Source organism: Cololabis saira, chromosome 16 (genome assembly GCF_033807715.1).
Source record: "Cololabis saira isolate AMF1-May2022 chromosome 16, fColSai1.1, whole genome shotgun sequence".
In the NCBI taxonomy this organism is placed as follows: Eukaryota; Metazoa; Chordata; class Actinopteri; order Beloniformes; family Belonidae; genus Cololabis; species Cololabis saira.
In genome coordinates, this window is record NC_084602.1 from 41,202,952 (window position 1) to 41,213,787 (window position 10,836).

At 42.3% G+C, this 10,836-nt stretch overlaps 1 protein-coding gene across 1 annotated transcript in view; it reads left to right on the top strand.

The window, feature by feature from the left end:
* The first annotated feature begins 889 nt into the window (after positions 1 to 889).
* LOC133462222 (GTPase IMAP family member 8-like) overlaps positions 890 to 10,836 on the top strand; it is a 12,378-nt gene continuing 2,431 nt past the window's right edge. Inside the window, exons 1-4 of the mRNA XM_061743349.1 lie at positions 890 to 919; positions 4,238 to 4,924; positions 5,130 to 5,784; positions 10,650 to 10,836. The exon at positions 10,650 to 10,836 is cut by the window's right edge and continues 2,431 nt beyond it. Of these exons, the coding sequence (XP_061599333.1) occupies positions 898 to 919; positions 4,238 to 4,924; positions 5,130 to 5,784; positions 10,650 to 10,836 (1,551 nt within the window). The 5' untranslated portion in view covers positions 890 to 897. The remainder of the gene's footprint in view (positions 920 to 4,237; positions 4,925 to 5,129; positions 5,785 to 10,649) is intronic.

Genomic DNA, 10,836 nt, shown 5'->3' on the forward strand with positions numbered 1-10,836 from the left:
ATAGGCCCATACCCTGGATAAACCCTCCATGTCAGCTATAGAGGAGTGTATTGTAAGAAATAAGGATGGTAAGAGTCAGCTATCAGTATTGTACAGTATTCTACAATCCAAATGGAAGGATAACTCCCACTGTAGACTCAATGCATTGAGAGACGACTTAGGAATAAATATAACAGAAAATTAGTGGGAAAAAGTTTGTCTAAAGGCACAAACAAAGACTATAAATTCGGCACTAAAACTAATAATACAAGTGGCTATTCAGAATTTATGTGACACCTGTAAAACTACATCACTACAACCCCAACATTCCTGATAGCTGTTTAAAATGTAATGGTTGTGTTGGCTCTCTGCTGCACTGCATGTGGGAACGCCAATAAAAAAGATTCTATTGTCAGTTTCTTTAAGTATTTCTGAGCCTAATAATAAAAAAATAAATATATTAAAAAAAAATTTTAAAAACAAAAAAAAAACAGTATAATAAAATCCTGTAATGATGTCTTTTAGTTTCGGTTCCACCCCAAGAATTGAAGTGGCCCCCCCTACGAAACCGTTTTGGAGGCCCCTGGTACCATCTGGCCCCCCACTAGGAAACAGTTTTGGAGGCCCTGGTACCATCTGGCCCCCCACTAGGAAACAGTTTTGGAGGTGTTGTTGAGTGTATGTTTTTGGATTGTATGTATAATACGAGATGAATTCCTCACTGTAAACCAAATTTACCCAAGGGTACAATAAATAAATAATCTAATCTAATCTAATATAATCTGCAGCATTCAGGCCCTGCGGTGGAGGCCCCGCCCAGCTGCTGGTTCCACGCCCGGCTGCTGCAGCCAGCAGAAAACCAGGAGGAAGGAGGTTCAGTCAGCAGGAGACGACGGGCTGAGGAGTTCTGGATCCAACATGTCCGGGAGAAAAACTCAGGGTAAGAAACCTTACACCACCTTACCTCCTCCAGGTCCTTCAGGTCCTTGATTGATTGAAATCTTCATTGATTGAATCTTTAACATATTAATTATAAATACAAAAAAAAAAACAATTTCACAAAACATCATATGGCAATCTCATATAGACTTTGACTTTAAGAATCTCGTAGGTCAATGTAAGGCATAGTGACAATGATAAGATCTGAGTGCAACGATTTGTGTTGTTTTGTTGTCTTGTTTGTTTTAAGTGGGAATTTCCCACCGTTTATGTCTGTTTGTTTTGTTAGGTTTTTGGTTTTGTTTCCGTTTTGTTTTGAGGGTTTATTTTTGGATATCAGCCCCAATTTAGGATAGGAAAATTATGACATGAAGTGTTTCCTACTTTTTTTGATGAGTCCCCTTCATCATGAAGTCTGGTAGGAAGACTATTTAACTATTTAATTATTATTTCAGAGTCATTGATATGGTAGTACTATCTGGTATTTTCAATTAGTGCAATTAGTAGAATTTTTGGTTCGAATATTTGGCATGATTATAGCACTATGAAATACGTCTTGATGTGTATGGACTTTGACTGACTTCATTTTTTATCGGAAGTTGAGATGTGGTGTGTTCTATGTATGTACAGTATACCCCTCTAGTTGTGATCGAAAATATAAAAATACAATAAAAAAAAGAAAAAGAATACAAATAAACAAGTCATTAAACAAAATCAAAAAGAAATTAAAGCTGCAAGCTGTGATGAACGGGCCCTCGCACCCTTGTGCACGTTCAGACTGCAGTGGAAGCTTGTATGACTTGAATGTAGATTCTTCAGACCTGGATTTTAGCGGATGAAACACCCACGACTCTCTATATTTCATTTCATTTCATTTTTATTTATTCTGGTCATGGAAATATGCAAAGAAAAAAAGCAAGCAAGTAAAATGACAACACAATCAAAAACATATTCCAGAACCAGAAAGGAGCAGGAAGAAGAAAATCTTATATCAAACCATTCAAAGGTTATGTCAGAAAGTAGGAACTATCACATATGGACCAATCAGATGAAGGGTGGGCGCGCTTTTTGGCGTCTATCATCACCACGGAAATGCTTTTGACTGAGGAAAGTAATGCGTGTTGTCGCAGGAGGGAGACGCATATTTTGATGTATAACACACCTGGGTGCACGTTACGGTTCAGACCGTATTAGCTGCTGAAAGAATGGCATAAATTGCGCCAAAATTACACGATTAATTCAAAATGGCCGACTTCCTGTTCGGTTTCGGCCATGACACCAAGAGACTTTTCTTTAAGTCGCGACATGATACAGGTGTGTACCGATTTTTCTGCATGTACGTCAAACCATATTGTGGGGCTTGAGGCATGAAAATTTCTAAGGGGCGCTGTTGAGCCGTTAGGACACGCCCATTAATGCAAACCAATATTTTCGCCAGGCCTGGCTTGGTGAAAAGTTTGGTGAATTTTGGGGCACGTTTAGGGGCAAAAAGGCCCTCTTTTTGTTGGAAGAAGGAAAAAAAACAACCAGAACAATTCCTACAGATACAATAGGGCCTTCGCACTGTCAGTGCTTGGGCCCTAATAAACAGGTTAAACATTTTCAAGAGAAGAAACAGCAGCCGCCTCGTTTCTCTGAGAGCTGGTCCTTGTGTGGGAGTGATTGCCATCTAGTGGTGGAGAAGGGAGCTACATCCATCCAGTGGTGGAGGAGGGAGCTACATCCATCTAGTGGTGGAGGAGGGAGCTACATCCATCTAGTGGTGGAGGAGGGAACTACATCCATCTAGTGGTGGAGGAGGGAGTGACTGCCATCTAGTGGTGGAGAAGGGAGCTACATCCATCCAGTGGTGGAGGAGGGAGCTACATCCATCTAGTGGTGGAGGAGGGAGTTACATCCATCTAGTGGTGGAGGAGGGAGCTACATCCATCTAGTGGCGTTCGTTCGTTCGTTCGTTCGTTCGTTCGTTCGTTCGTTCGTTCGTTCGTTCGTTCGTTCGTTCGTTCGTTCGTTGTTCGTTCGTTCGTTCGTTCGTTCGTTCGTTCGTTCGTTCGTTCGTTCATGTACGGTTCAAACATTTAAAGATGGCGGGGCTCTGTGATATTTAAAGATGGCAGAGCCCTCACCACGCCACGTGCAATTAGACCGGATGGCAAAATACAGCGTTCCTTCTCTCAGAACTGTGGCTGGTCCCGTCCGTGACGCCGGGCTGCGGGAGGGGTTCGCGGGTCCAAGGCTGGAGCTTCTACACCGGGTTCTGGCTCCCGGAGCGGTCATCCTGGACGGCAGGGTCCCTGGTGTTGGAAAGTGCTCGGAGGAAAGAAAGGAGTTAGCAGACAGAGAGAGAGTCAAGAGGGCAGCGCTCTGGTGTCGGATCTTATGCCCAGCCCGTTAATGCAGGTCCCGAACGGCTCCTCCAACCCCCTCCCCCCACAGGTCTTGGGAGGAAACTGGGGAAACATGGAGATGCTGGACAGCATCACGCGTCTGTCCGGCACGGCTGGCTGGCAAAGAGAGCAAAGCCCTGGCCGGAGCGCAGATTTGCGCTCCGCAGGTTGGGTGACGTCATCAGTGCCTCGCTCGTGATTGGATGCGCGCCGCTTTAGGCGCGCATCCAGGATTTTGAAAATTTAGCTAGAATTAGAACATGGCCATGATGGGGATGCCTGCAAAGGCCTATAGTCAATTCTTTACAAGCCAATCTTGCTCAAATGGAAAGGGAGCTGGAACAAACAAAGAAAAATTTGTTACAAAAAAAGATGAAAAGGAAAAGTTAAGATTACTCCTCATTAGCGTACCAGGGAATCTTCCCTAGAACAAACCAACAGTAACTAGCTGTGTGAACAGAATAGACATGGTTTGGTGTGTGCTGATATTAACCTTATCATTCACCAGTATATCTGATTGCATGTTCACGTATGATTTAATTAATTTTATATTAAAAAACTGCTGACTTTGCCACCTGGCAAGGGTTTGACCTCCCATCACTATGAAGATGAGAAGATGTTTCCCTGGCCATGTCTGCAAGGGTCAGCTAGTGAGGGGCCCGGCAGTGACTATGACTGAACCATTAGGATGGGCCAGTCCCGGGATGGTTCCGAGTAACGGTCATGTAGCCGCCTTAGCGGCTGGGACAGTGTCTCGGATGGTGATATATATATATATATATATATATATATATATATATATATATATATATATATATATATATATATACACATACATATATAGTACCTCTGTGGCCCCCCTAGAGGTCGCGGAGCCCCGGTTGAAGACCCCTGCTATACGGTATTATGAACAGTGTATTTCTGTCCAACAGGGTTCATGGGAGCCGTAGATCCAAACGAGAGGAGGATTGTTCTGGTAGGGAAGACCGGCGTGGGGATGAGCGCAGCAGGAAACACCATCCTGGGGAGGGAAGCCTTCGAGTCGAAGCTGTCTCTGTCTTCCCTGACGTCCGACTGTGACAAGGCCAGAGGGTCGGTGGACGGCCGTCCGGTGGCCATCATCGACACTCCGGGGTTGTTCGACACAAACCTCACCCAGGAAGAAGTGCAGAGCAGGATTACGAGCTGCATTTCGCTGTCGACTCCGGGTCCTCACGCCTTCCTGGTGGTCCTGCAGCTGGGCCGGCTCACCCAGGAAGAGAAAGAAACCGTCAAGATGATCCAGACCAAGTTCGGGGAGGCTGCAGCCAGATACACGATGGTGCTGTTCACACACGGGGACAAGCTGAAGAACCAAACCATAGAAGGCTTCATCTCCAAGACTCCCGACCTGGTCGCCCTGGTTCAGAGCTGCTCCGGCAGATACCACGTCTTCAACAACGAGGTTAAAGACCTCACGCAAACCAGCGAACTGCTGGACAAAATCGACAGGATGACGACGGCCAACGGTGGAAACTACTACAGCAACGACATGTTCGTTAGGCCGGAGGCCGCCATCGAGAAGGAGAAGGAGCGACTGCTGAAGGAGAGGGAGGAGGAGAGGCAGAGTTACCCCGCAGGTAACCCTCAGCAAGTCAGAGTTGACATTGTTGAGTTGTAGATATTGTTGTCTATTTTCAAGATAGCTGAAGAGCCAGGAATGTGCTGTACCTTTTATGAGCTGGTGTTAATCATCAGTTCTCCGTGGCCCCCCTAGGGATCGCGGACCCCCGGTGGAAGACCCCTGCTATACGTTATTATGAACAGTGTATTTCTGTCCGACAGGGTTCGTGGGAGCCGCAAATCCAAACGAGAGGAGGATTGTTCTGGTAGGGAAGACCGGCGTAGGGATGAGCGCAGCAGGAAACACCATCCTGGGGAGGGAAGCCTTCGAGTCTGTGCTGTCTCTGTCCTCCCTGACGTCCGACTGTCAAAAGGCCACAGGGTCGGTGGACGGCCGTCCGGTGGCCGTCATCGACACTCCGGGACTGTTCGACACAAACTTGACCCAGGAAGAAGTGCAGAGCAGGATTACGAGCTGCATTTCCCTGTCGTCTCCGGGTCCTCACGCCTTCCTGGTGGTCCTGCAGCTGGGCCGGCTCACCCAGGAGGAGAAAGAAACCGTCAAGATGATCCAGACTACGTTTGGGGAGGAAGCAGCCAGATACACGATGTTGCTGTTCACACACGGGGACAAGCTGAAGAAGCAGACGATCGAAGGCTTCCTCTCCGAGAGTGCTGACCTGGTCGCCCTCATTCAGAGTTGCTCCAACAGATACCACGTCTTCAACAACAAGGTTAAAGACCTCACGCAAACCAGCCAACTGCTGGACAAAATCGACAGGATGACGACGGCCAACGGCGGAAGCTACTACAGCAACGACATGTTCGTGAGGGCGGAGGAGGAGGAGCGACTGCTGAAGGAGAGGGAGGAGGAGAGGCAGATTTACCCCGCAGGTAACCCTCAGCAAGTCAGAGTTGACATTGTTGAGTTGTACATATTGTTGTCTATTTTCAAGATAGTTGAAGAGCCAGGAATGTGCTATACCTCTTATGCCATATCTTTCAAGTTTATTCGTCAGTAGTTTGTGATTTATTGTATCAAAAGCCTTTTTTAGGTCTATGAACACTCCAACCGTGTATTCCTTGTTGTCTATTGCTGTCGATATTTGTTCTGTTAGGTCCATCACTGCCATTGCTGTTGATCCATTAGATCTAAATCCATATTGGCAGTTACTTAATATGTTAAATTTTTCAATGTATCGATCTAATCTTATTACAAAGAGTTTTTACAATATAGCCATATATATTACAGTAAGATCTATTTAGGTATTATCATTTGATTAGAGCTGGTTTTAATAATCTGTTCTGAGTGGACAGCTCTCAGCAGGTCTGTTCCTTTTTTTGTCTGCACACATATTAATGGTTAATGCCATGCTGGTAAGAACCTATGGCATATATATGTGCATTGTTAATATTTCTATCCTATACATATATTCGCATACATACGCATACACATACATATATACACATCCATACATTTTTGCGGAAGGAGGGGGTGACATCCACGGCTAATCCAGGACGTGAGAACACAGACGGAGGCGCACGTTGAGCACTGGAAATCTGTGAAAAAAAAAACAGAACAGACACGAAACAGGCACGGAAACGGCAGAAACACGAGCAACCATCCCAGATCCTGAGACCCAATCACAATCTGAGCTAAGCTATGACGATTAACTAACCCCAAAAACTACAGAGCAGCATGCAGGTGAACGAGCCGGTGTATCTGTCTATATATTTGTGTGTGTGTGTGTGTGTGTGTGTGTGTGTGTGTGTGTGTGTGTGTGTGTGTGTATGTCTATATGTCTATATGGTATATGTCCATATGTGTGTGTGTGTATGTGTTCTGAATAAAATACGGAAAATTGGACTGTATAACACTTGCGTTCATAAGGATAAAGTTGTTTAAAAAATAAAAATGAAAGAAATAGGGGGAGCGTACCATCCTTTAAAAATTGGAGATTTAACACATCTTTGCTTAAAGACCCTAACTTTATTAATTTTTTTAAGAAAGAATGGGACATATTTTTGCAAAATATTGGTCAGCCGGAAACATCAGCGAGTGTCCTATGGGAAGCAGGAAATGCGAGGTAAAATAATCTCCTTTTCCTCAAATAAAAAAAGGAAAGATAACTTAAAAACAAAAGAATTAGAATGCGAAATTAAAACTCTAGAGGAGGCCTTCCGGACCTTTGCAGACGAACATATCCTTAATAGAATAAGGAAAACTAAAATAGAATTAAATAAAATAATTGACACAAAAATGCAGTTTTTAGTAAAAAGGCTTCGCTTGGAATACTTTGCACACGGCAACAGATCGGGGAAATATTTAGCCAATCAATTCAAAATAAATAGGGAAAAAGCAACCATATCGTCTATTAAGGACCAATCAGGGGAAGTTACACATGATCCCTGTTTAATAAACTCAGTTTTCAGAGACTTTTACTATAAACTATATTCATCACAAATTGAGCCATCCGACCAATCCATAAACGAGTTTCTTGGAAAAATTAATCTGTCGAAGTTACATCAGGAGCAGGTTACGAATTTAGACTCACCGCTCTCAATAGGAGAACTCCATGAAGCTCTTCAACATATGCCTAATAATAAAGCTCCGGGCCCAGATGGTTTCCCAGCTGAATTCTATAAGCAATTCTGGAGCATATTAGCACCAACATTTTATAAAATGATCCTAAATGTTAGGGAGAATAAAAGCTTACCCTTAAATATGAATTTTGCTAATATTAGTCTTTTATTAAAACCGGATAAGGATCCCTTGCTCCGATCGAGCTACCGCCCAATTTCATTGATAAATGTAGACCTTAAAATAATCAGCAAGGCTCTTACCGAACGTCTGAAAAGAGTCACCCTTTCTATTATACATCCGGATCAAACAGGTTTCATTAAAGGTAGACATTATTCTACTAATACTCGTAGATTACTTAATATTATAGATTTTCTTTTATTTCAACTTTATTTATCCAGATAAAACCCCATTGAGGTCAAGACCTCTTTTCCAAGGTTGACCTGGCCAAGGAAGGCAAGCAGATTATTCGAATATGAAACTGGAAACTACTATTATATCTTTAGATGCCGAAAAAGCATTCAATCGGGTAAATTGAAAGTTTCTATTGGCAACTTTACATAAATTTGGATTTGGCAAATCTTTTATTGACTGGATAAAAATATTATATAGCTCGCTCAAGGCACGTGTAAGGACAAATGATCAAATCTCCTCAAGCTTTAACTTGGAAAGAGGCACTAGGCAAGGTCGCCTTTCTCTCCTTCACTATTTGCAATATTTATTGAACCTTTAGCTGCAGCTATTAGACAAAATCAAAATATTAAAGGTATACAATGCAAAACATTAGAGCACAAAATAAGTCTTTATGCGGATGACGTACTTCTCTTCCTCCAGAACTCACAAACTTCACTATCACAGACAATCGCACTTATAGAGGGATTTTCATCTTTGTCTGACTATTCTATTAATTGGTCTAAATCCACTGTTTTGTGTGTTAACTGCAATTTTAGGAATATAGCCAATACTAAATTACAATCAGGGAACATTAGATATTTAGGTATAAATATTTCCCCTAAGCTGTCAGAGTTAATACAATTAAATTATGTTCACCTTTGAAAGAAAATAGAAGATGATCTTTCCAGATGGAACTCTCTTCCCATTTTACCCATGGGAAGAATTGCCACCATTAAAATGATGGTTTTACCAAGAGTAAATTATTTTTTCTCAATGATACCATCCAAACCCCCTTTTTCCTGGTTTAAATCATTGGACTCATATGTATCAAAATTTCTGTGGAAGAATAAAACACCACGTATAAGTTTAAAGACATTGCAAAAATCCAAGGAATATGGAGGTTTAGAGTTACCTAATTTCCAGTATTACTTCATAGCCAATAAATTACAGTATATTGTAAAATGGTCGAAAAATCATTCTCTAGATAGTCAATGGCTGGACTCAGAGCAAGTATTTTGCAACGAGCTAGTAATTTCGGAGTTACCATTTATCAGACAAAGCATTAAACATCATAAATGTTTCAAAAGTATTACTATTAGCACAACTCTGACAGCCTGGTGGGAATTTCTCAAAGTAGCTAAAATGTCACTTTTTCCATGTGACCGTACACCCATATGGAACAACCCAGACATCCTGAAAAATTATAAAAAGATGGTAAACTTTGTTCAATGGAGAGATCAAGTAATACGGTTTCTACAACATGTAATTGTAGGAGGACAGTTTGTACCTTTCAATACTCTTATTGTTCAATATGGAATTAGCAGTAAAACATTTTTAGAATCCCGGCCATGATAAATAAAACGTATAAAATTAACAAATTAGATTTACGACTTCCCGCCAGGATAATTGATTTATTAAATCTAAGCACTTTAAAGTTGTTACCAAAACTCTACAGGTTAGTGTCTAAATTAGATAATTCAGTATCTCTCCCAATTTCAAAGTGGGAGGCGGAACTCTCTGTTAACACTGACAAGATTTCTTGGTCAACAATATGTTTAAATATTTTTACTATGACTAAGAACCCAAACTTACAACTTATACAGTACAAAGTTCTTCATGGAATATATTATACAGGACAAAGGATGTTCCAGATGGGCTTTGTCACCACTAATATCTGCTCACAGTGCACAGAGAACACTCCGGATAATTATATGCATGCTTTATGTACACCGGTACGGAGGTTCTGGACGGAGATTTGTGAGGATTTATCCACATGGATCAACCACAGAATCCCAGTGTGCCCCACGATATGTATATTAGGACACCTGGGAGATATTCAAATAGAACCTAACTGGTTACACCTGGTTCTCACCGTCTTATGTATCGCAAAGAAAACCATTCTAGTGAATTGGAAACATTATATTGTTTCCTATATTGTTTGTTGCTGTTTGACCACCGTGTCTGATTGTGTTAAAAGCATGTCGTTGCACATTGTAGTCTGTTGTCGTGGAGGTTGAACACATGTGTCTGAATTGATCTACTGGACTGTATTGAATCCGACATCTATGGAAGCCCATTTCCGCCAGTAAAAGAAAAAAATAAGATGAAAACTTAGCCTTAAAAATAAAAATATCCCCACGATAAGTCATAATTATGAGATAAAAGTCGAAATTATGAGATACAAAGTGGAAATTATGAGATAGAAAGTCAAAATTATGACTTACCGTGGGGATATTTTTATTTTTAAGGCTAAGATTTCATCTTGTTTTTTTCTTTTACTGGCGGAAATGGGCTTCCATAGATGTCACTGGATGTCATTTGATTTTTATCTCCAGTTTGATATCAAAGTCTGCATTAGGCTTATAATTAGGTTTGACATAATGACTGGCAAAATCCATGGTGCTGAAACCTCATGTGAAGGTTCTGACCGTGTCGCCTGCGTGCTGTGGTTGTATCAGAGGGGCTGATCTGTGGCATTTTTTTAGCGATTATGTTTTAACGGGGACGTTTAGGCCACAAGGGCCCATCTAGATTGCTTTGCCCCCCCTAGGCTGGGACCCCTGTATATACTTTTTTTTTTTAACTCTCACAAATAATTTTGGTTAAAATTGCCTTTGTTTCTTTTGAAGTTGGAGCACCCCTTGCAGTACCTGCGGCCCCCTTAGAGGTCGCGGAGCCCCGGTTGAAGACCCATGCTATACGGTATTATGAACAGTGAATTTCTGTCCGACAGGGTTCGTGGGAGCTGTAGATCCAAACGAGAGGAGGATTGTTCTGGTAGGAAAGACCGGCGTTGGGAAGAGTGCGGCAGGAAACACCATCGTGGGGAGGGAAGCCTTCGAGTCTGTGCTGTCTCCGTCCTCCCTGAAATCCGACTGTCAGAAAGCCAAAGGGTCGGTGGCCTGCCGTCCGGTGGCCATCATCGATACTCCGGCGCTGTTCGACACAAACTTC